The 26,376-nt window shown below is 43.4% G+C and overlaps 1 protein-coding gene and 1 long non-coding RNA gene across 2 annotated transcripts; one reads left to right on the forward strand and one right to left on the reverse strand.

Moving 5' to 3' along the window:
• Window positions 1-4,535: 4,535 nt before the first annotated feature.
• LOC306940677 lies at window positions 4,536-17,689 on the reverse strand. Its single transcript, XR_013792032.1, has 3 exons — window positions 17,346-17,689; window positions 15,625-15,711; window positions 4,536-7,567 (listed from the first exon to the last, which is right to left on the reverse strand). It is a non-coding gene; the product is annotated as an uncharacterized lncRNA (long non-coding RNA).
• A 6,299-nt stretch (window positions 17,690-23,988) lies between these two features.
• Window positions 23,989-24,763, forward strand: LOC306940919 (triosephosphate isomerase B-like; the record flags this gene model as incomplete). The annotated part of the gene is made up of 1 exon (XM_079526183.1): window positions 23,989-24,763. One exon carries the CDS (start codon window positions 23,989-23,991, stop codon window positions 24,730-24,732), a length of 744 nt encoding a protein of 247 aa, XP_079382309.1. The 3' UTR covers window positions 24,733-24,763.
• Window positions 24,764-26,376: the final 1,613 nt, after the last annotated feature.

Raw genomic sequence — 26,376 nt, forward strand, 5'->3', positions numbered from 1 at the left:
GTCCACCGTAAGATGAACCTAAATAGGTTTGAATGGGGTTTCTAGGACTAGTAGCATGCCAAAGTTTGTGCTATTGTCATTGAGAATGCATTGGGCGTTTAAGTTAAATAACTCAGAAACTACAAAACATTTCAAAGTAAAAAGTTCCAGCATGTGTCTCCACAGTAAGCTGAATTATAAAATGTGTGAATGGAGTTTCTAGGTGAAAGTGATTTTTTGATGTGCCACTATCTGCCATTATACATTTCTCAAATTTAAAGCACTATATTTCTAAAACTATGAAACATTTCAAAGATTCCTTTTCAGGCAAACATGTCCACCATAAGATGAACCTAAATAGGTTTGAATGGGGATTCTAGGTGTAAGTATGTAGGACTAGTAGAATGCCAAAGTTAGATTTTATTCCGGACGGCATACTATAGCATGTCATTTTTCGTGATTTTGGAGGATTTGAAAAAAAGATGAAAATCATGAAAAAACGACATACTATAGTCCATAGTTTGGGACGGCATACTATAGTATGTCATATTTTCATGATTATGGGATACTATGTCAGAGCCAGGACTTGAACCTGTAGCCTCCTGATTTCCAGGCAGGATCTGTACCCAGTGAGCCACTGTGCATAGAATAGATAATGACAGAAGAGCCAGAGACTTGTTTCCATTGTGGTTCATAAACATTCGAACGTCTAGAGATAAACAACAGCAAAAGAAACAATAGACAAATCTCCTGTTATTGTATTTTTTGTATTTTATTTTTGTATCAATGTTGTACTCAAAGAGAACAGACTGCATTGTGGCAGGTAGCAAGTAGATCAGTGACTTAGACACTGGCTGCATGATCTGGAGGTTGTGGGTTCAAACCCCACTCAAAATTTTACTTGCCAAAATCTGCCATTGACCCCCATTCTGAATTTCTCAAATTTAAAAGCACTATATTTCTAAAACGATGAAACATTTCAAAGATTCCTTTTCAGGCAAACATGTCCACCGTAAGATGAACCTAAAGAGCTCTTGTAGCTCAGCCCCCGAAGCCATGACGGGATCAGGGACATTTCAAGACTTACGACCAATTGAAGCAGTACCCAACCCCTGCAGAAGAAACCAGGGAGCCAATTCAGGTGACCAAGGGGTCCTTTCACGTCCCACCACCACACACTGCTGCTTTGCTGCACACTGGAAAAAGAACAAATTACCAAAATCCACACCATATACACTCCCACAGTTCTTTTTTTTCTTTTTTTAAACACCAGATACCAACTGTCCTAGCTAAATAAAAGAGGAAAAGGAAAAAAAAACACGTCTCTGCCAAGCCTATTTTTTATTTGTAAGTCCTGCCGACATACGCCAAATGTGGCGGGTGGTATTGATTAAGGTAGCCAACTACGGCACCTGGGGAATTGCACCCCAGGAATATTATACTAATACTGAACACCCGGAGCACGTAATGACTCCCCAACACAGATTCAGTAACAATAAAGGCAAGGCAGAAACGTGTGTAACCAATATACAAAATACTTTATTAAATAATTGGTCAGCAATATATATAATTAATTAAAACATGGCATCAAGCAAGAAGACATTTCATTTATCAATATGACGGTGCAAATATAGCAATATCCAACAGGGTTAAAGTGCAAGTGACTATAAAGTGCCTAGAGCTAGGGATATCACACCACTACAAGCCAGTACTGGGGGGAGGAGGGGAGCTGGGCAGGCTCACCGGTCCAGGGTGGTGGCAATATACAAACAAAACACAACACAGCAACTCAAAATAAACCACAAAGGAAAAGTAAACTAAGGGAAAAGGGGCATTACCGCCACCACTGGACGGCCGTCAGCTGCTCCAGCGTAGCTTATCCCCAGCACCGGACCGATAAGGAGGATAAATATATATATCAGCACTTCACAGTGGGAGGTATTCTACAATGACAGTATTCTCTTCAGCCGGTCGTATCTAAATCACCTATATCACATATAGTACACGATATAAATATAAGTATGTATGATATAATACACAATATATCTATATATACACATACAAGCCCAGACACTGCATGAATACAATATAATAGAGGAATGGAATTAAACGAGAGTGTTACAATGAACCAGGCCCAGACTCAGGCGAGCAGCAATCCAACCACTGGGACCATTCGTGGCTGTGTGATTGTTCTCAGACTCGGTGGTACATGAGAATGGTTGGAATGGTAAGTATCAGCAAAGCAGCAGGGTGGTGGCCCAGCTGTAAATGAGGCCAACACGTATACTGCCGTTGTGCTTCACCGCAGCGGTAGCCAGGTAGATAATAGGAACGGGGTGGCGTTCACACAGAGCTCCAGAAGGAGGTATTCAATGTGTAGCCCCGAGGCTTCACAGAGTGTCACTTGAACGCACTGTTCCCCGACAGAACAGCCGTTTCAGAATGCCTCAAATGAAGAGGAATATCTCCCAACTGTGGAGAAGAGACAGACAGCTAATGCAACCGGAAGACGCGCTGCCTTATAAATGCCACTACAAATCAAACCATTAATTAGTGGGCGGAGGACGGGTCGTGACAGCGTGGGAACGCTCACGCCCATCCTGCCACAATGACACCAGTGATAATGGTCAGTTGGTGGTGTTTGTGAGGCATTATGATGACACCAGTGATAATGGTCAGTTGGTGGTGTTTGTGAGGTATTATGATGATACCAGTGATAATGGTCAGTTGGTGGTGTTTGTGAGGCATTATGATGAGGGTATGAGGCAAATGGGGAGTTTATTGAGTATTCATTTAGTGTTTGAGTGGTGCAACCACTATAGACAGCTATGTGTGTGTCCCTCCTTGTGTCCGAGCACGACAATAGGGTTTTTTCAGTTCCAAGTATTTTGTAGTTGCAGATATCGTGATATATCGTTGATGAAATGTCATACAATATATCGATATATCGCAATATATCAAATATCGTGATATTATCGTTATCGAGGGCCTAATATCACAATATATATGGTATATATATATATATATATATATATACCATATATATATGGTATATATATATATGGTATCGTGAGGTACCCATATTACCCCTATTAATTACTGCACCATTATTGCATGCATACAGTATCTATGGATATAATAATTATTGCATTGAATATGAATGGATATAATAATGAACATGCCTTACTCAAATTGTTCTTATAAAAATCACACCTGTGTGAACTGAGTGGTGTAAGGTATTATATAGCCTGATCAGCTGTGGTCTGACGTAATGTCTGACGTAATGAAATCACACCTGTGTGAACTGAGTGACCATAGCAACCATGCTCATTTTTTTGGTACGAACAAACACGTGGACACGTAAACTAACAAAGCCAGTTGTTGGAGTGGTTTACACCACTCAAAAATATATATAATGGAATAATTATAGATAATAAATTCCATCATGTTGAATCAAAATAAGATCCATACACAAACAAATCTATACAAAATAAATAAGTTTATATCATTCAGTTATGTTGATATTGTCAGATTGTGTGATTCCCCAGCTTTAGTATTTTTGACCACAGAATATGGTCGCTCATGCTTCAGGAGTTTGCTGCTGATGTAGACGATGGGATGAAGGTTACCTGCTTCTGCTTGCAGTAACGCTGCTCCTATACCCACATCTGATGCATCAGTCTGGAGTCTGGACAACACATTCTTGTGTTCACACACAACCAGTACTCACCTTTTTAATCATTCTAAACTGACCATGCACAAAATAATTTGATCAATTTGGAAATTAACTATTAACATCTCTGGGTTTACTTTCTTTGGCAAAGACAAAACAGTCAACGTGTTGATGAAACTTGTGTCTATGTATATATCTCTGATGAAGGCCCATCAGCATCATCATCATCATCTAGGTGACTTTTGTTATGAGCCTTTCAAATTGAAATGGGCCCTGAGACTGCAGTTAACTGGAGGAGAGCTGGGAGGTGTTTCTACACTCCAAGACAAAAGTGAGGTGTTACTGTTTACATCACACATTGTATCCTGGTCAGACTGCCGCTGCTCCAGAATGTCGCAGCTTGCTTGGTCTTCAACCAGCCCAAATTCTCACGTCTCCCGCTTTCTCTGCTCCCTCCATTGGCACCTGGTCGATGCCCGCACAGAGTACAAAACTCTGATGCTGCCCTTCAAAGCAACCAAAGGTATTGCACCCCAATATCTTGCAAGTCTGATTGGACCCTACAAACTCTCCCGCGCACTCAGATCAGCCAATGCAGGGAAGCTGGACAATGCTCCCCAAGTCCCAAACTCTTCTCCGTTCTGGCTCCAAAACACTTACCATTGCAATCAGAACTGCAGAATCACTCCCAATCTTCCGCCGTAGGCTGAAAACCCACCTCTTCAGACTCCATTTTAGCCCGTAGCACTTGCCCTAGCCTCAACAACCTTACAGGCATATATATGCAAAGGCAACGTATGCAACTTCTGCTAAATGCCTAAATTGCAGACTGACCCTAGGACGCACACACGCGCGCGCACACACACACACACACACACACACACAAATTCAAAGGACCTTTATTGGCATGAGAGAACAGTTGGAGGGGGTACAGCATTTTGTAAATGGAGCTGTCACATTGCATCATTATATACATGTTATAGAGCAGGGGTTCTCAACCCGTGGGTCGCGACCCCTCGGGGGGTAGCCACATTATTTTGGGGGGTACCCAAATTATTTTCAAAAGAAAAAGAAAACTTGTTTTTCCTATGAATGGCTGGAAAATGGAAATGAAGAGTTTACATAGTACACACATAGAGTACATGCATACAATTCCTTAATGATTATACCTGGTTTCAGTATTCATTTATTATATATTGTCTCTATTATTAAGGTTATTTTTGCAGTCAGTTTGTATTGGGGGTGGGGAGGGGGTTGATACATTTCCGGGGGTCCCCAGCCAAAAATGTTGAGAACCCCTGTTATAGAGGGTAGAAAGCTTTTTTTGGGACAAATAGCATTTCTTCTCAAGACTATTTAAATAGTATACAAAAACTCTGCATTGATTGGTGGAAAATAATGAAGTACATTTACTCAAGTACTGTCTTTATACAATTGTGAAGCACTTGTTAAACTATTACTCAACTTCATCTCAGAGAAATAATTGTAAGCTTAATCCTTGTAAATCCACTATTTGAACAAACCTTATCTAGAAACTCAAAACATGTCAAGTCTGACAAACTGACAAATGTTAATAGAGACACCATCATTGAAATACTGAAGAAACTCAACATTAAAAAGTACTGTAACAATGTCATTCATTAGTAAACACCCTAAAAAGCCTCCAAATAAAATCCCTGTCTGCAGATATTCACCCTTTTAGGGTGTTCAGAGGGACCCCAGAAAGATGACCACATGAACCATAGCAACCCTGCTCTGGGCATGTCGTAATTCACAGAAAATAGGCAATCTACAACAAGTTGGTCACAATGTTGTCAAGAAAAAAGGGGAGGTCAACAAAGTGATTCATATAGCATCAAAAATCATGACTATTTTAACCCGTTTCATACTTAGGGTATTTGAAAATGAGTCCTTGTGTGTAATTTATGGTATCCGGAGAACTCGGCAGTTTTCTGACTCGCCGCATTTTAGTGCATTTTAGTTTTAACTTCACCTTTATTTAAATTGAATTGAGATTGAGAGAGAGAGAGAGAGAGAGAGAGAGAGAGAGAGAGAGAGAGAGAGAGAGAGGATAGTTGTTTAGAGTTTACACTAGATGAAGTAGGAATGCTAACGTTTAAACACCAAAGTACCGAAACAATGTAATTAATTAGTAAACAATATCCTGAATTGGTAGGTCTACTATCATTGGTATTCACATACTCAACTTTTTATCATAATTGAGCTGACCATTTAATTGCACAAAATAATTTGATCACTTTGGAAATGAACTATAACAGCTGTGGGTTTGACATACTACACTGATGAAGACAGCATGTTAGCATAACGATGAAGACATTGATGAAGAATTTTCGCTGCGGCGAGTTGGTAAACTGGCGAGTTCTCCGGTATCCTTTTAGATGACTTGTGCCAACACAGCCAATACCACAAACTGTACAAGAAAAAGGCTTTTCTCCTGTATGACCTGTGTTAACACAGCCTACTACTACAGCCACATACTATACTAAAAGAGCTTTTCACCTGTATGAGTCATCATGTGTGTTGTTAGATGACCTTTCTGAGTGAAGCCTTTTCCACAAACTGTACAAGGAAATGGCATTTTGCCTGTATGAGTCATCATGTGTGTTTTTAGATGACTTGCACTAATACTGCCTTTACCACATACTGTACAAGAAAATGGCCTTTTGCCTGTATGAGTCATCATGTGTGTTTTTAGATGACTTGCACTAATACTGCCTTTACCACATACTGTACAAGAAAATGGCCTTTTGCCTGTATGAGTCATCATGTGTGTTTTTAGATTACCTGTGTGAGTGAAGCCTTTACCACAAACAGTACAAGAAATGGGCTTTTCGCCTGTATGAGTTATCATGTGTGTTTTTAGATGACCTTTCTGAGTGAAGCCTTTTCCACACACTGTACAAGAAAATGGCATTTTGCCTGTATGAGTCATCATGTGTGTTTTTAGATTACCTGTGTGAGTGAAGCCTTTCCCACAAACAGTACAACAAACTGGCTTTTTGCCTGTATGAGTCATCATGTGTGTTTTTAGATGACTTTCCTGAGTGAAGCCTTTACCACAAACTGTACAAGAACATTGCATTTTCCCTGCATGAGTCATCATGTGTCTTTTTAGATGACTTGCACTAATACTGCCTTTACCACATACTGTACAAGAAAATGGCTTTTTGCCTGTATGAGTCATCATGTGTGTTTTTAGATTACCTGTGTGAGTGAAGCCTTTACCACAAACAGTACAACAAATGGGCTTATCGCCTGTATGAGTTATCATGTGTGTTTTTAGATTACCTGTGTGAGTGAAGCCTTTACCACAAACTGTACAAGGAAATGGCATTTTGCCTGTATGAATCATTGTGTGATACGACAGATGTTGCTTTCGATTAAACATTTTGCCACACTCTGTACAACTAAAACTTCTCTTCCCTGTGTGACTCCTCATGGAGTGAGTTTGTTCATTTGATTTCAGGTCCTGGGACAGCTTGCACTGTCCTCCCACATTTCGTGTGTTTTGGGATTTCAGTGTTTTTACAGCTGACTGATCTCCACTAGTCTCCTCCCACTCATCACTGTCTTCAGTGACCGATTCAGAACAGTGTGAAGAGAGGAGCTGGTCATCACTAATTGGTTGTGATGTTCCACAGTGCTCTAAATCAACTTGTGTTTTCATGTGTTCAGTTGAGGTGCTGGCTACAGCCTCTGTCCCTCTGTTTTCATCATCTTCACTTTTCACTGCTAGTAATGTCAACATTGACCCACCAGCAACTTCTGGTGTTTCAAGTAGCTCCTCTTGTTCCTCTTTAATCTGTGGAGGTTGTGGTTCCTCCTGGACCAGAATGGAGCTCCACTCCTCTTCAGAGGAAACCTCCTCTTTACACACAGGGACGTGCAGACAGTCTAGGAAAGAGATACAATGAGAAGATACAATGAGACTCTATAAAAGGCTTGAATCTAGAATCGAATGGATTAGAATTCCTAAGGTGTCGGAACCGGAGGCGAACGGACCCGGCAATTATTAGAAATATGAGTTCCGACCCCAAGCAGTACAGAGAGATCACGGACCATACCCGTACAAAACCCATCTTTAGGTGCATTCAGACCTGAAGATATATATTTGTTTCCAGTTGCTTCAAAGCTTCACTTTGACCACGAAGGTCAGAGTTGGTTTAAAAAACAATCCTTTCACTCAAGTCACTCACTGTCTTCCATGCGAGATCTGTAGCTATCTTCTCCCTCCCTCGAGTGGTGGATTATATTTGAGGGGACAAGCGGGAAGGGCCTATGGTCCCTCAATGTGTTTGTATGCTTCTTCTTCTTCTGCCAAACTGTTCAGTTCTGGCTTAACCATGCTGTCAGTTTTCACAAAACTTGGCAATATGGTAGAGCGATATACCAAACGGTGAAGACGCGAAGCCCACAACTATTGGCCAAAGGGTGGCTGAAATTGCATTATATATTTAACTTATCTCTTAGCCAGCAGATGGTGCCGTCCATCTGGAAGCAGTCCACTGTTGTACGTGTTGCCAAGAGCAACAACCCAAAACGCTCAACTATTTCAGACTGGTGGCTCTCACCTCCCTGATCATGGAACAGTTTGAAAAGCTAGTCAAGCTAGAACTTGTGTCTAAAACTGAGAGCCTACTACACCCTCTTCAGTTTGGGAAGGCAGGGGCGTCCAGGATGCAACTGCCACTCTACTCAACCTACTGTATAAACATGCCAGGCTGCTCTTTATTAATTTTTCATCAGCGTTCAATACGATCCAGCCACACATTCTGGTAGAGAACACCTTCGGTCTAGAGTCTAGACCCATGTCTGGTGGGCTGGATTTTTGACTTTTTTACCAATAGATCCCAATGTGTAAGGGTTAATGAGACATTGTCGAGCCTTCTGTCCACATCCACTGGTTCGCCTAAGGGTTGCGTTCTTTCTGCCCCCTTGTATATTTTATATACGAATGACTGTCACAGTAATCACGATAACAGGTTAATCGTCAAGTACTTTGACGACTCCTTCATCGTCAGCCTGCTTAACAATGACGAGGAGGGCCATAGGCAGGTTATGAATGATTTCCTGTCCTGGTGCAATGATGCCTTCCTTGAACTTAACATCTGTACAAGATCTGTATCGACTTTAGACGTACCCCCCGTCCTACCCTGAACAGTGTCATCCAAGGCCAGCCAGTGGAAAGTATCTTGGCACAATCATCGATAATACATTTAAATTTGACGCAAACACTGACATGCAAGAAGGGCCAGCAACACGTTTACTGCCTAAGACAATTGGCTAGGTTTAATGTGGACAAAAGCCTGATGAAACTGTTCTATAGAATTGGTGCCTACATACATGCCGTTATTTATTTCTCCTGTATCTGTTGGTATGGTAACCTCGTTATCAATGATAGAAATTCCCTTGGGAGAATTGTGAAAACTGCATCTAAAATTACTGGCATCCAATTTGAGAGCCTGTATTTCTTCTATAATAATAGACAGCTGCTCACAAAAGCCCTGTCCATCCACTCAAATAGTGCCCACCCACTCAGTTCAGAGTATATGCTGCTGCCATCTGGCTTTCGCTTGTGTGTCCCTAGGACAACAATAAACAGGTACAAATTATCCTTTGTCCCTGCCTCGATCCGAGCAGTTAATGCTGCCGAAAGAAGGTACAAAAAAAAGGAAAAGTGATGATGACGATGATGTTTTAGTACCTAGCACTTTATGATGATGTCACTTTGTACTGTACTTAGTTGGATGCTCTCTTTTTTTTTCTTGTCCTTTTTATCAGTTGCACAGATGTGCCCATGCCATGTTGTCCTATGCTGTGTTGTCTCATGTCTGTTGCTGTGTTGTACTGTTTTTACGTTTCAAACCTCTACGACCTGCTGTAAACCAAATTGCCCCGCGGGGACATTAATAAAGAACTTGAACATTACATGGGACCCTTCCCCAGCCCGCCCTCAAACTTCATGCTTCTGTGATGAAAAAAAATAAGTCAGAAATAGTGTGTTCAAAAACTTGGTCAAAGGAATGGTTGATCAAAGGCTTTTCTCTAGCAGCGGTCCGCAGTGGGTCGTGGTGCCCACCAACTCAACACCAAAATAAACTGCCGATCAAAGGGAACCATAGACCACGTGATCACAACAACAGCTACTCAAGCAAAAATGTTTCCAAAGCGCCATCAAAGGAGATGGCGCTGATGGCTCATACAATGGAACCCAAAACAATGCATTTGGAATCCCCAAGGCAGTACAGCCCTACCACATGAAAGGAATTTGTAATCAGAACACAAACAATATAAAAAGGCAATTTGACCCACATTTTCTTAGTGGGAGTAGGTACGAACTGAGAAGTCGCATTTTGAGAGAGAGAAGAGAGTATAGTTGTGTTGATAGTGTCCAAGTATAGTCCGTAAGTAGATTTATCTTTAGATTTAGTAGTTTGTTGATAGCCGTCCAGTAAGCATAGTTTCCCTGTGTAGTTTAGTCCGGTCGTTAGATCGTAAGTATAGTTAGTTATTTCCAGTTATTTTAGTTTAGTTTATCAATAGTTTATTTTGCTCCAAAGCGCCCTAAAAGAGCCAGCGAACGTTTTGCTGTCCGCAGCTGTGAAGGTAGCCCGGTCCCTGGGCAGAGTGGTGTTGGGCGAGGTGCCTCCGTTCCAGTCCCTGGGCCTGCAGCTGTGAAGGTAGCCCGGTCCCTGGGCAGAGTGGTGTTGGGCGAGGTGCCTCCGTTCCAGTCCCTGGGCCTGCAGCTGTGAAGGTAGCCCGGTCCCTGGGCAGAGTGGTGTTGGGCGAGGTGCCTCCGTTCCAGTCCCTGGGCCTGCAGCCGTGATGGTAGCCCAGTCCCTGGGCAGAGTGATGTTGGGCGAGGTGCCTCCGTTCCAGTCCCTGGGCCTGCACCCAGCCGGGCTCCCAGACGTGGAGCCAGCGGGCGTTCAGTTGGCCGCAGCCGTGATGGTAGCCCGGTCCCTGTCAATAAAGCTAATTGATGTGTGTATGTTTCTATACACTCGCATGTTGAACGATTATACGCCAATAAAGCTTATTTGAATTGTGGTGTTGTGTGTGTTACTTTCTACAGAATCTGACGTCGACGATCCCTTGGACTTGACGTGGAAACCGTTCAGGCCACCGCCAGAAGAGGAACAGGACACTCCTTCAGAGTGAGCCTGTCTGCCAGTGAGCTGATGCATTTGCCAGTAAGTTTTAGTTTTTATTGTGATATCACTTTATTCACTTGTGACTGAATGTGGATGATCTTTGACTGGGTAAAATGTCTTCTAAAAGTGAAAATGTATTTGTTCTTTTTTTATGTAATGTGTTATTTTCTAGGCTCTGGGGAGGAGGATGGTGACATTGTGGATGATGATGCTGCTGATGGTGTTGTGTCTAGAGGTAAGATTATTTATTTTACTTCTTATTTATTATTCTAAATACATGTAGGCCTGTTGTAATTGGTGAGACTTGTTACCTTGTTATCTTCGCCTACAAACGGCTTGATGGAGATAGTAAAGAAATATCAGAAAAAAGGGGGATGTCATGTGGCTGGTCTCTGTGAGAAGACATTGGGCAGTATTATGCGTGTCTTAAGTACTAGGTCTTATGACTTAACTTAAGACCTGGAGGCGTGATCAATGCCATTTGGCCACTCAGAATAGCCAAATGGCATTGACCACGCCTCCAGGTCTTAAGTTAAGTCATAAGACCTGGTACTTAAGACACGCATAATACTGCCCTAAGGGTGGTGGTAAAATGGAGACGTTTAGTAAAAACTACAAAATGCCCTGTGGCAAATTGCAATGTTGATGAAACCATTGAGCACCTGCCATTGAGCAGACTGCCAGAGGTCTAGTTACATGTGGGGGAAGATGTCACTCATAATGCAGTAATGTATGGGGTTTTTACTGATAAAATGCAGGATTTATTTTGGATGGTTGTTTGCACTGTGGTCAACAAGTTATGGAACACCAGATGTGCCATGGTAATCCACCAGGAGGCCATCTCTGGATTACTTCTTATTTATTCTAAATACATGTAGGCATGTGTAGACCGCTTATCTGTACTCGGGTCACAGGGGCAAGAGCTCCACCAGTAATGCATTTTATTGTACATGTAGGCCTATTCTAAATGTATATATTGTATTTCTATGATTCACAGGCCGGGGAAAGGGCTGTGACTGCGAGGAGCCAGTGTCTACTGGCTGGCGTGGTATGGAGGAAGTGCCGTGGCAGCCTACTTTCCTTTCACTGCTACACCTGGGCCGATCAACGGTGCTGCAGAGCTACAGTCAGACCAGCCAGTGGACTTCCTCAGCTTGTTTGTGGCGGATGATGTCCTGGATATGATTGTCTATCAGACAAACGTCTATGCGGAGAAGTCCATTGCCGAAATACCATTTATGCCACACTCAAGAGCCCATGACTGGGTGCCTGTCACCAGGGAGGAACTAAAAGCTTTCTTGGACTGTTTTTTCTGACGAGTCTAGTTTGGAAACCAGCTCTGGAACTTTACTGGTCCCCCGAGATCACCGCCACACCATACTTCGCCAAGGTCATGGCTCGCAACAGATTTCAGAACATCTTGCGCTTCGTTCATTTCAAGGTGGATAAAAATGAGAGGCTCTACAAAATACGCCCCGTTTTCGACTGTCTCATGAGGAAGTTAACTAAGTTAACTAATGGCACATTAGTTGAGATAGTTCCCTCGCTCCTAAAACACCAGGGCCACACATTGTACATGGATAACCTTTACAATTCTGTCACCATGTGCAACCTGCTGCTTGGGATGAAGACCCATGTCTGCCGAACACTCAGAGGAAACAGAGGGGCGCCACCGGAAGTGGCAAAGGCATCCACTTCCAACCTGGCAGTCGGGGACAGAATCGTGAGACACACGGTTCTGACATTGGCATTGGAGAGACACCAAGGTGGTTCGCATGGTGACAACCTTCCACCCAGATGAGATGGTTGACATCTGCAGATGGAAGAAGAAGGAAGGCCGCCAAGCCGGTCTGTGTGAAAGAATACAACAACGGCATGAATGGCGTGGATAAACTTGACCAATGGATTTCCTACTACCCCTTCATCAGGAAGTCCTACAAATGCACAAAAGTACGTGTTCTATATGTTGCAGATCTGTATTTTCAATGCCTTCGACCTATACCAGAAGAAAAATCCTGAGGGAGCTGATCGAGACATGTCCTTCATAGAAAGTCTGGTCAAGGCGTGGACCAGCCCCACGAAACGAACTAGGGCACCAAGGGGGCGTGACCCTCGGACCATGTTCTCTGCACGCATCACACCTCTGCCAACAGACCATGTTCCGGTGAAGATTCAACCCACATCCGGTGCCAAAAAACAGAACCCAATGAGGGAATGCAGAGTCTGCAAACTGAGGAATAAGCGGAGTGAGACGAGATACCAGTGTGCTGCTTGCTGTATGCCACTGCACAGGAAGATCTGCTTCATGCACTACCATCTTGTCGGACATTTCCGACAAGACGCCTTGTCTGGGTAAGAATCCCTGCAAACTCCAAAACGATTGTGCGACTCGCTGGAATTCCACGTTCCCCATGGTGGAATGTCTGTTTGAGCAGCGCATCCCAGTACAGGAGGTTCTCAACGACGAGGGGACAACGAAGCCGTCCCAGAAAAAGGCCCTGTCCCTTAAAAGCGGCCAGTGGGAATTAATGGAACAGTTGATACCTGTACTGAGGCTTCTAGCCAAGGCAACAACCATAATGTGCGGACAGACTCACGTCGGGCTGTCGTTTGTCTATCCCGTCCTACTCAACCTCGTTGGAAACACGCTGAGGGCCAAAGAGACCGATTTGGTTATTACCCGCACATTCAAGGACACCGTGAGGAACCAGCTCATAAAACGCTTCAAGTTGGATACTGATGGTTTGGCAAAATCCATCCCAATCACAGCATGCATGCTGGACTCCCGGTTTAAGCAACTAAAATTCCTCCCAGCCAATATCAGAGGACACCTGGGCGCATCTGGAGGACCTGGTCCCGGGAGAAGACAAACAACCCGATCCTGGAGCGAGAGGTGATGATCGATCATTAACTAAATTAATCCCAATCAAAACCCCACTAATGTTAGCTAATAGCAATGAAATCCCGTATTCCTATTTGCTCACTATATTATATTGCTCATGCTCACTATATTTTATTATTATTATTATAAATTGCATTATATTGCTCACTATATTATATTTGCTCACTATATTACATTGCTTACTATATTATTATATTGCAAATAATTGTAGCTAAAAAAGAAATAAAACAACGCAATTAATGTCTCTTAATTTTCACCATAGATGATGATGCCACCTCAGACATCAAGGACAGTGCTGGAGTGGAACCGGAGACCCCACGAAAAAAGGATAGACTGGAGAGTGACTTTGAAGAGTAGTTTGGGCCCAATTACGAAAGTATGGAACAAAATAAAGCCACCACGGCTGCAGAAGAGCTGCGCGACTACCAACTGTTGCCCCAAATATCCACAATGGAAAACCCGCTGGCGTGGTGGGCAAAGAACGAGCCACCAGCACTCCCAGCGAGCGGCGTTCAAGTCTGCATCCTTCCCATGTTAATACACTAGTCTTCCTCAATGCAAACCAGAGAGACGGCTCGGTGACAATAATCAAAGAGGAGACAGAGGAGGACACTCAGGACAGCATCAGTGAAAGCGACAGCGAGTATTAATTTATTTATTTTCTTTGAATGTCATTGCATTTTTTTATATATATATATATTTTATATATATATATATATATATATATATATATATTTTTTTTTTTTTTTTTTAATTGAATGCACCTTAGGTCAAGTGTATTTACCGGTAAGTCCAAATGTGATTGAATGTCATTGAAATTTTATTTTTGATTGCAAGTGCTACTGTGCAACAGATTTTCTCTTAATGCACCCGATGGGCAAATGCACCTTATGTGTTTGCCGGTAAGTCAAATGTGAATTGATATTGGGATTTTGGGACTGCAGTGCAGTTCAGATGTTTTATTTTATTACACTGACCGTTTGCTTTTGAGTTTTGAATGTTGAGTTTCGGTTTACTCTTTACCGTAAGATTGGAAGGGAATTCAGATATTTTGTTTTTTGTTATAGTCCTTTGAAATATTCCAGGTATTGGTTTTATTTTGACAATTGAAATGTTGAATTTAGAGTTTAAAACTTTAATCCATAAGTCTGATAATTCAACTCTGTTCAGGGTGACCGAGTCACACATTTAATGTTGATGCACCTTGTAAAAAATAAATAAATTTGAAGTTAAATTCATATTGGGACCGAGGTTCAAGATCTATTATACTGTACTATAATGTAGCAAATAGCAATGTGTGGCTGCCATTATCATATAGATGATAATATGGAATGTCCCAGGCCAATTTATTTGTTTACTACCGTTTCAGGTGATCTAGTTTAAGCAGTTTTTGTTTGAGAACTGTTGTTTAGTTACTGTAGTATCATTTGTTTATTGAAGCATAAAGCCGATACTGTAGTAATGAGGCCATCCTTGCTCTAGAAAACGCTAATGTTCCAATCGCGATCAGAAAGGACCTCCGAACATCGGCGTTTGGTCAAAACCATGGAGAGCGCCATAGATTTAGAGTTATGAGCAACTTTAGTCGCCACGTAAACAACAAGTGAACGACAGGGCGCATGCGCGAAACCGGTCAAAGAGTGCTGAAGAAGGAAAGGCGAAGTCAAAATAAATAAATAATGTGGATTACAGCATTCCCATTTTCTATCATTATAAAAGCTTATATGACGGAGTATTGCGTCAGAAGCAGCTGATGGTTGGATTTTATATGCCGGAATACTCCGTCATAAGCAGTTAATTTGTGTAACTATGTTTTGAGATTTCTTGTTGTCTTTTTGAAGTATCTCAGTACCAGTCCACTTTAACCAATAAAATAAGTAAAGACAGAGACTTACTGAGATCTAGGTGGTTTTCAGGTTCCTGTTTAATAGTCCTGGCTGGAGAACTGATCTTCACCTGCAGACTGGACTCCACACACTGGTCTGGAATGAAGGAATAATAAGGACATGAATAAGGACTTTAATAATAATTTTGCATATGTGTCATAAAATAAGGACTAGACTATAGAGACTATAGGACTATAAGATATTTATCACATTATCATTGCATATTTCAATCAGCCAATCAGTTTGATTTATTTATGATCGTCAAATAAAAGTAGTTATAATTAGGGCTAGCCAAATGGAGAGATTTTATTAACCAGGTATTTTTATCCTTTAAAAAAAGACAAATACAACAGGGTTTGTCGAGTCCCAGTCCACCCGGACGGGGGAATTAGCAGCCCCAACGTTAACGTGCGTTATCGTGAACACATGCACTGTTGCACACACTTTCCCGGTAGCCTAAAGGTGTTTCGAGACCACAAAATGACCGGGTCCATTTGGTTACACTCCCAATGTTAAATTACTGTGTACTTTTTATATCTGTTATATCAATAAAACAATCCACCACTCGAGGGAGGGGGAAGACAGCTACAGATTGTGCATGAAAAAGAGTGAGCTGGAGCGAAGGGACCAAAGTGAAGCGATTGAAGCGACAGTGGAAACAAATACATATCGTAAGGTTTTAACGCATCTTCAGTCCCCAAGCCTCTAGCCTGGCTTTGACCATACTGATAACGTGGATTCACTCTCGTAGCATGGAGGAGGCGTGAGTGAATCCACGTTGTCTGGCAAAGCCAGCTAGGCTACCAAGCCTCCACAACTGCATCGTTTAGTTTACCTACTAGCCAGGTTGTCTGCAGTGTGTCTGTCAGGCATACTCTGTGTCAATAAGACTTAAGCAATAAGCCACGAGAGGTAACCTGAGTTACCGGGTATTTTACAATGGCTGGGGGCGTAGGCAGACCCGACGCGGAGCGGAGGGTCTTCTACCCCCCAGCCGATCAGGGACCCTAGGGTAGCCGTCCAAAATTCAGAAAAGCTAACCGAGGGTCCCGAAAGGGGCTAAGCACGGCCCTGCCCTGGTTTTTCTTTGACCATGTGGCCACTAGTAGCCTGCCTGGTAGCATGATAGTGGCAGCGGTGGCCGAACGGATTGCGGAGCGGTCTTGATACCGGAAGGTCGCCAGTTCGAATCAGCGGTCCGACACGTTAAAATTACCACCGCTGAAGTGCCCTTGAACAAGGCATTGAACCACTACGATGAAATGTTCTATGAACAGGGCCTGGCTGGAAACAAGTTCTTGAGCTTAGCCCAGATACCCTGAGTAAATATAGTAATCATTTCATTTCATTTCATGATTATGACGATCTCTCACTCAAACAAATTCTCTGTAGGTGATGGAGTGTTGGAGTTTGGAAGCACTTGTTTTTATTAACGGGTTGCACTGCTGCCTCCTGCATTATGTGCAAATTCAAAACAGGTGGTGCGCAGGGCCCTTCAGTGACTTACGACGAGTGCTTCCAAACTCCAACACTTAGAAAAAGAATCACCTGCAGATAATTTCTTGACAGAAAGTAGCTCATAACATGTCTACAGTGGATCACAAACACAAATTGGATGAATGGGGAGTCAATGGAGGGTATTGCAACTCTAGATTCATCCCATTATAATAAAATCTAGAGTTGCAAATTGCGGCTACTGCACCATGTGTACAGTGTGTAGTTAGCCATACCTGCAGTGTGTAGCTCGAGGTCCATATCAAAATCAATGTCCAGCCGTTTGTTTTGTTTCTCTAGAGTTCCTAGTGTCTCCATCTCTCTCTGGAAGAGGTTGCACATGAACTCTGCAACAGCACGGAGACGCTCCAACACAAACACTCTGACATCAAGCTTCACACAACAAACATCAGCACCACACTGCTGTTTGTCCAAAACACACAATATGTCCTCTCCCACCGACGTCATGTGTTCATTTATCTTCAGGCGTACAGACTCCATTTTACACGTTTTACCTCCTTTATGACACGTTTTTCACCGAGATACTATCTGAGTTATGAGTTATAATTATAGAGTTATATCGTGGTGACCGCCACTGAACAACTAGCAACTACCTATCGCACGCGCGTGATTATGAATCCCACCAGCGTTCTAGGGTAGACCCGCCTCACCATGTGTCTGATTGGCTCCCGGGAAGGCATCGTTTTACTGAGGTTAGGCCGTTCGGGTTAGGTTTAGGGGGGTGCATACTTAGTTTAGACTAGTCATTGGTTAGACATGGGTTAAGGTTAGGTTTAGGTGTGCGCTGCCCCGTGGGGGGTTAGGTTTAGGGTTAGGGTTTGAGATAGGTTGTACTTGTAGTTGTAGGAATAATGACTGGTCGCAAAAACGACAACTGTCAATCACAACGACTACTGGCCAATCACAGCAGGGCTTTCCTAGAACTGGGGTGGGATAAATAATAACGCATCACACGCACTTAGTACTTCCGGGCTAACGTGTTTCACACATGCGCATTACACGATCCAGAAACGGTTGCCTTCGCCCCCCTCGTGGAAGAGGTGTGTAAGTGAAGATAGAGCCTCCTGACCTACAGTCTGTCCTCCCTAACTGTCTGTGAGTCCTCCCTCACTCTGAGAAAACTGTTAATAAATACTTGTTCAACATGTTCAATACTTCAATCAATACTTTGGACCCCAGTTAGAGTAGTCTTCACCGTAGTGAGATTGACTAAATGGGGATCCGTAATAAACTAATAAATAATCAAAGTTGTGTGTGTTTGACTTTGATCTGAACTGAAGCTCAATCTTTTATTGTCCCTGATGAGGCTGGTGAGGGGGCAGAGCTTAACACGCGGCACGCGCGCGCACGCGCACACACACGCGCACACACACACACACACACACACACACACACACACACACACACACACACACACTGTAAGGACCCCCCAAAATGTGTCCCTCTTCCCCCATCTGAAAATGTTATGGCACCCAGGGACCTGTCAGATTTGTGTTCTCACAGGTTTCAAAAATCGTCTTTTTATTTTATTTTTAATAGCCAATTTAAAAGCTTGTAGATTTTAACCTAAATAGGTTAAAAGTTGCTTATTTTGGGTTTGTTTTCATAGTTGTTTATGTCTCTCTAAAAACACTGGGCACAGATAACCTACATACACTTTAGGTGTGTCTCCAAATACCCCCCTATATACTTAGCCTACACAATACACATTCTAGTATCTAGATTTCATGGTTGTCTTAACTCTCATTTCAAGGACCCCACATTAGATTTGCACTAGACCACATTCTCCATTTCACACAATGTTTATCTCTTGAACCCACATCTAAGGCTGATTTTGATCAGTTCAGTTGAATATTGTCGGTCCATGATACCTTTAGGCAAAATAGTTATCTTGTTGTATTGATTTGCATATAATGATATAAATTTATAATTTAGCTGGAACCTGCAGTCAAGAACCCCTGGGGGTCCCCAAACCCTGAGATCCAATGTAGAGATGCACTACAATAGGCCTATATGGCAAATTAATAACTAGACACCATGATTGAAATACTGAAGAAACTCAACATTTAAAAGTACCAGAACAATGTCATTTGTATAACACTCAACACCCTAAAGACTAAAGAGTCATTCTCAGAGTTACGAGGGTCCTGATGTAGGAAAAAGTAAAATATAATATTGTATAAAAGTTAAAGCTCCATGTTGGTCAAATAATAATGTAAATTGTACAGTACAAATATAAAATAGTTGTGCAACTTCAATTCAAAATATTACTGTAAAAAAAAAAAACACTTTCTTGCATCTCAATAAAATCCATCTGTGAAAGCCACTGAGCAAGTTGAGTGGCTATACGGCCGTCGGCTACTGAATGACAGGAGAGATGATCAAAGGAGAAGAGTTTTTACCGCCATTATTAGCACATGGACTGAAGTATGGACAGAGTTTCTCGGTGAAGGTGCAGCCGGTGAAAGAGTAGAGATGAACTCTTGCCTCCGCATCATAAAAGGAGACCAGACCCTCCTCATAGTCCACGAACACTCCCACTTTCTGGACCGTCTCTCTTACAGGGAGGAAGACAGAATAATGGCCGGCATTGGCCTTGTACTCGTTTCCATTCCTCAACCATATCGTCCAGTAACCATTGTTAGGGATCAGTGTGATAGTTCCCTTCCTGTTGATGGACTCTCTGGACACTCCTAAACTCCAGGCAGTCTTCCCTTTAACCTGGACCTCATAGTAAAGCTTTCCTGAGGACAATCTTTGTTTTCCTAACACACTGACAGATGTAGAGAATCTCTCTTTGTTGTCTGGGAGTTTCTTCCATACGTTTCCATCATTCACTTGTTTTCCATCCTCAGAGAGGGTGAGATGGGAGTGTGCTGTGTCAGGGTCCAGAGTTACATCCATTGCATGTTGCTGGATCCTTCTAAGCTCAGCATCACACAGCTTCTTCCTCTCTTGACCGAGTGTCTTCTCCAGCTGAGATACAGCTGTCCTCGCAGTCCCCACATATGAAGGCCGATGGACATTGACCTTTGTCCAGTCCTTGATGGGTGGAGGGGTGTTGATGGATGTGACGTTCTGGATGAGGTGGAGGTGGTCTTCAGTGTGCGAGATCTGTTTCAGCTCAGAGCTTCTCTTCTCTAAATTAGTGATTTCCTGTTGCAGCTCTTTGATGACACATTCAGCCTGTTCCTCTGTTGTTTTATGCTTCTCTTCAATCACACCAATGACCTCAGCCTGGCTTCTCTCAATACAGCTGATGATTACATTGAAAACCTGCACACTGTCTGCTATTTCTGCGTCTGCATCTTTCCTGCTGAGCGCTACCGAGTCTTTGACCTCCTGAATCTTTACTCGTCTCTCCTGTATCATCTGCTGAACTTCAGTCTCTGTCTTTGCTTCGTATTCTAATTTCAGTCTGTGACTCCTGAACTGGTCCGCCATCTCGGAGAACTTTGTTAACAGACAATCTTGGTCTTTTATAGAAGGTTTCGTTACACAGTGGACACTGACACACATCACTCCCAGTAATGTGTGATACAGCTTTCGCAGTAGTTGTGTCCACATGGAGTGGTGACTGGGTCGGTGTACACATCCAGACAGATAGAACACAGGAAGAGCTCTTCAGACAGGCCAATGCTGGCGGACACCATTTCTACACACTGAGAATGAAGTGAAAGTGTGAAACATGTTAAGCTGCTTAAATGGGAAACTGACCTACTGCAGAGGTTGATGTCACAATCCAGGGATGTTTGAGAAGCTCCGAGTGGTATGTCCTTCAATCTGGAACCTTTATTTCTCTTTGCGTCCTCAAACTCTGTGCAGCCAGCCTCTATTGTCCTCAAACTCTGTGCAGTCGGCTTTTAATTTGTGTCGTCTTGAATCTCACGTCATCAAATGTGACATCAGTCTTGCCCAAATAATACGGAATGCCACACGGCTCACAATGTGAAGTTACTGTGAACCATATAAACTCAACGATTTCAATCGAAATCACCATTAAAAACATAGAGAAAAAAAAGAAAAACCATCAGACTATGTCTACGTCCATATTATCTTGGTATATTTGCGACACACACACACACACACACTAACGGCCTTGAAAGGTCTGTGTCGAAGAGACGAGTTCAGAGATTGTTGAAGATTATCAAGATCATTGGTTGAAGGCGCACGGTGGCACACTAGGTAGTGCTGTCGCCCCACAGCTGGGTTCGATACCCGCTGGGGACGCCATGGGTGCTGGCGGCGTGTTCTCTCCTCCGCATCAGTGCCCATACCCGAGGTGGGGTTGGCGAAAGGGCCCTTCTGTGTGGAGCTTGCATGTTCTCCCCGTGTCCCCTAGGTTAGGTACCCTCAGAAAAAACATGCAGTAATCCTGGTCTCTAAACTTCCTCCCCCTGGCCAGCCAGTGCGCCTGATGGAGGGGAAAGGAACTGGTTGGAATAACGTGTTCCTTCCACACGCTACGTCCAACCAAGGAAACTCCCCCCTGTCAGGTGTAAAGGAGCAACTTGGACACTCATGCATGAAGGAAACATGAGTTCAAGTCCGTTGCTCTCCCCAGGTTGGTGGAGGGTGTGTAGAGCCCAGGATTACATTAGATAATAAGGGCCTTTCTTCGGCCCCACCCTTCTTCCATTGTTTATATTGTGTTTCGTTTACAAGATGGCCACAGCACCAGGAGGGGGTGGGGCGGAGGTGAGCGGGCGGGGTCGACATATGCCCTTACTGGGCTGCATTCAAGACACTTGCCTTGTGTCGGACACCTGACTTGTGTCTGAACACAGCTTTGATGGATGTGTTCTGCCCCCCATCAAACAAAATGTTTGGTCAAACCATATGGGCTTCCATTGGAAATGCATTGGAGCAGCCATTAAAAACAGACACAAGACAAACGCAAGACGGGTGTCTTGAATTTGTGAATGCAGCCCAGTAAGGTCCCCACCCGCTCACCTCCGCCTCACCCCCTCTTGGTGCTGCGGCCATCTTGGAAACTAAACACAATATAAACAATGGGAGAAGGGTGGGGCTGAGAAAGGCCCTTATTGACACAGGGGTGAAAAATGGGTTACAAAAACGTGGGATAAAAGAAAAAAAGTTTGAGGAATTTATCCCCCCTCTTTTCTGTGTCTCACAGTGCCCTCTTGTTTATACCGGCCTTGATCCAATCAACTGTTTGGGGGGGTTTACTCCATGCTATTTCCTCTCATTCTGAGAGAGGAAACACCCTTATCATCAGGCATGGTGATTAGGTCATGTGACTATCTTCTCCCCTGACATAGGTTGAGCTTACGCTTTGAGATGTCACTTATTGACACTTGCTCTCTGTCCTTTCGACAGAATGATATTAATTATTATGAAACAAACCACCGACTTTAGATCGGACGGAACAGTCGGTGACACCTTAAATCAGGGCACTGCGTGCGTACGCTTGTGACTGGCTCGACCAATCAGAGCGTGAGTTGGCAGCTTGCTATGTATGTCGGGTGGTCCCTTTGACCCTTTGGATTGCCTCCTTGTGTTGGTGGCGTTGCTCGGCCAATCAGGGATTGGCTGATGACACAACTGTGTGTTTTTATGTAAAAAAAAAAAGACGTATGTGGATGACGTAACCAATTTAAGTTTATAGTATGAACTATAGGCCAATATGTCAGATGTTTCAATAACTTGATCGGGGTCCGCTTATAGCACAGTAGTTGGCGGTGGAGAGCTGGGCGCAAACAGAACGTTCAAGCACTGCACATAAGTTGTGCGCTCTGCTCGCGCACACGCAGGCCATTCATTGCCTGCTTGTGTGCCAAACGCAAGTTGGCAGCTCGACAGAGTGCATTTCTACTTTAATTATGGCCTGAGCTGCTGAGTCAACCATAGGTCAGGCATGCCCGAATACGGAGCTCATGGTGCTGGAACCGGCTCAAGTTTTTACTCGAGTAGCCTACTGTAAAAGTAGCCATATTACAATGTAGAAACTGTATTCAAAAAGTTACTTTGTAACTTTGTTACTAGATATTGGCATCAACATATCTTACATACCAAAAGTATTACATTTAAAAAAATCTGCAAGTTCTGCTATTTTTCAATAGAAGTATAAAATATGGCTTAATTTGTTCATGTACATTTTGTAATAATAATCTTGCGCTTTAGTTTTTATTCTTGCATGATGGAATGACAGACGTTTCGGCTATCATCAGTGTGGAGAGTTTGTAAATGTCCCTTTTAAGGAGTGGTGACGATGCAGGTGCACCCAATCACCATTGATCACCTCACATCACAACATCGGGTGTGATATGCGATGTGTGAGACCCATCACCTTTATTTCTATAATGTGATTTGAACGGGTAACACACCATAAGTCAGAGCACGGTGGGCACAAGAAAAGTAATAATAATCTAAATGTGTGATGTGTGATGGCCGCAGTCTGCGGTGTGACTGCAGCCATCACACTTGTGTTACTTGTTACAAATTCAGATTATAAATGTATTGTGAGTATTACAATAAATACTGTAACGAATGCTTTCACATAGGTCTTCGATAGGTAGCCAGAATTACCCCACTGAATATTGCTACTCCATATATGGAGATATCTGACATCGTCTTACCAACATATGATATCCATGTCTGACATCACAAACTCCATATTTGGACCAGGCTGATCCAGAGCTCTATATGAGATGACAGGGACATTAAGTGCTGAAATCATGCCAATGTAGACATCATCGTGACAGGCATCCAGCCAAGCTCCATATAAAGTTACCCTTCATTTCAGATAAATACACTGACAGGCAACAGCCTGGAATCAACGGTTAACACCATTCTAAAAGGACTAAGCAGTGCAAGATCATCCACAAAACCGCAAACATGAGCAGGAAATTCTTCGTATGTGGTAACTGGAAGATGAACGGCGACAAGGCGAGCCTCGGCGAGCTCATGAAGACCCTGAACAGCACCAAGGTGGACCCCAGCGTCGAGGTGGTGTGCGGTTCTCCGGCCGTCTATCTGGACTTCGTCAGGTCTACGTTGGACGCTAAATTCGGGGTGGCCGCTCAGAACTGCTACAAAGTCGCCAAGGGTGCCTTCACCGGGGAGATCAGCCCCGCGATGATCAAGGACTGCGGAGCACACTGGGTGATCCTGGGACACTCCGAGAGACGCCACGTCTTCGGAGAGAGCGACGAGCTCATCGGTAAGAAGACGGCCCACGTTCTGGAGAACGGCCTCCGGGTCGTCGCCTGCGTCGGCGAGAAGCTGGAAGAGAGAGAGGCCGGCATCACGGAGAAGGTGGTCTTCGCTCAGACCAAGTTCTTCGCGGACAACGTAAAGGACTGGAGCAAGGTCGTGCTGGCCTATGAACCCGTGTGGGCTATCGGCACCGGCAGGACAGCCTCCCCGCAGCAGGCGCAGGAGGTTCACGAGAAGCTGAGGGAATGGCTGAGAGCCAACGTGTCTGAAGCCGTGGGCGACTCCGTTAGGATCATCTACGGAGGTTCCGTGACCGGTGGCACCTGCAAGGAGCTCGGTGGCCAGAAAGACATCGATGGCTTCCTTGTGGGCGGAGCGTCCCTCAAGCCAGAGTTCATTGACATCATCAATGCCAAGCAATGAAAACCCTGTGAAGTTGCGACCATGAAACCACATCCATCATAGTTCATCGGCATCATCGATCCCTCATCATTTATCAGCCATGTTTTACTTGTTGGTGTAATGATGCAGCCTGCGTAGCTAGTTCAGGCATACAACTTTTATGAGCGTGCCTATACCTGATCGATGCACTCTTTACCTGATCAGAGTGGCTATTTAAACTTCTCTGCCTAACTGCTCATTCCTGGCTTCCCTCCTGCTGTGCGGACGTGCGTCGCTGCTGCTGCCTAGCTTGCTGTTAAGTTTTTGCAAATCGCACCGCCTCCCCAGCATCCACCTGTAGACTCTGTTTCTAGATAATGGGATCTTAACTCATTCCTTGTAATTCTATTTGGCTTATAACTTAACTAAAATGTTAGTGTCACAGGGAATGAATAGGGACAGCCTATCTATGCTCAAATATGCTCAATAAATATATATTCTAAATTTCAAAGAGTTGTCTGACTGAAATTACGTAATTTCCTGTGTTTCCTTTTTTGGTTGACATGCATTCATTGTACTAATGCATTAATAATAATACTAATATAATACAAAAAAATAAAAAGTTGCTTCCACTAAAATATAACACCCACACACAAGGCCTCATGCATGCTGTAGTGTACGGGAAATGTACAGTAATAAACCCCAATGCTGGGTGAGTGCAATAAACTATTATACATGAGCCTCTGGTTGCTATAAAATACCATGAACATTAATTAGAGGGAAAATAAATACTTTTAAGAAGTAGGGAACATAGCTGATCTACAAGCTCACAACATGCGATCCCTGGCCCAAGGAGACATAGGATTTAGGAGTCTCGAGCTATCTAAAAAGGTTTACTTATCTAGTGAGTTTGGAGCGGGTCGACATCAATGCAGATCATTCTTCATAATCAGGTGACTTAAAATGTAATTAATGTCACGGTGAAGTGAAATAAACAGATGTTTTGGTATACGGAAAGTATACTTGTTGGGTTATTTCCGGATCGTGGAGAGATCAGTTTCTCAGTGGATTTGTTATCTATGAAGGTTTAAATAGGCTAACAAATTGAGCCCCCATGCCCATATGCAAATGAGACTGGTCAATATATGACATATATATAGGCTTATATGCATAACCCAAAAGACATCGATACAAAAGGTTTTCCAAATGATATGCTGGTGCCACTATAGGCATGCTTAAGAACATACTAAAAACTCTAGAAAAATTAAAGGCGTCATGTTCAAGATGGCATCCAAGACGGCTGCCAGAAGACCAGCTTTATCTGAGTGGCTTCCTGACAGGCATAGTTTATTTGAGGTTGAGGCATATTTCTACTGAGGTTAGGGTTAAGGTTAGGTTTAGGAAGGCTAGGAAGGAAGAACTGTCAATCACAGCAACTATACTGGCCAATCACAGCAGCCGGTCTCGCTCGAAAAGCGGTGGGGTCCATAAGCACACGCCAGAATTGGAAGGTGGTTTGGTCGTCTAAAGGTGGCCTTACACTAGCCGATTTGTTTCAATCTGAAATCTGATACACACTACAGGATAATCGGAGCGGGGCAGAGCAAATATCAAACATTCTTGATGTTGATCGGGCCGATCCCGATCGCGCTTTGAGCGGCCCCGAGCAGATCGATTGAGTCGGGC

This window comes from Electrona antarctica (assembly GCF_951216825.1).
Source record: "Electrona antarctica genome assembly, chromosome: 17".
Lineage (NCBI taxonomy): Eukaryota > Metazoa > Chordata > Actinopteri > Myctophiformes > Myctophidae > Electrona > Electrona antarctica.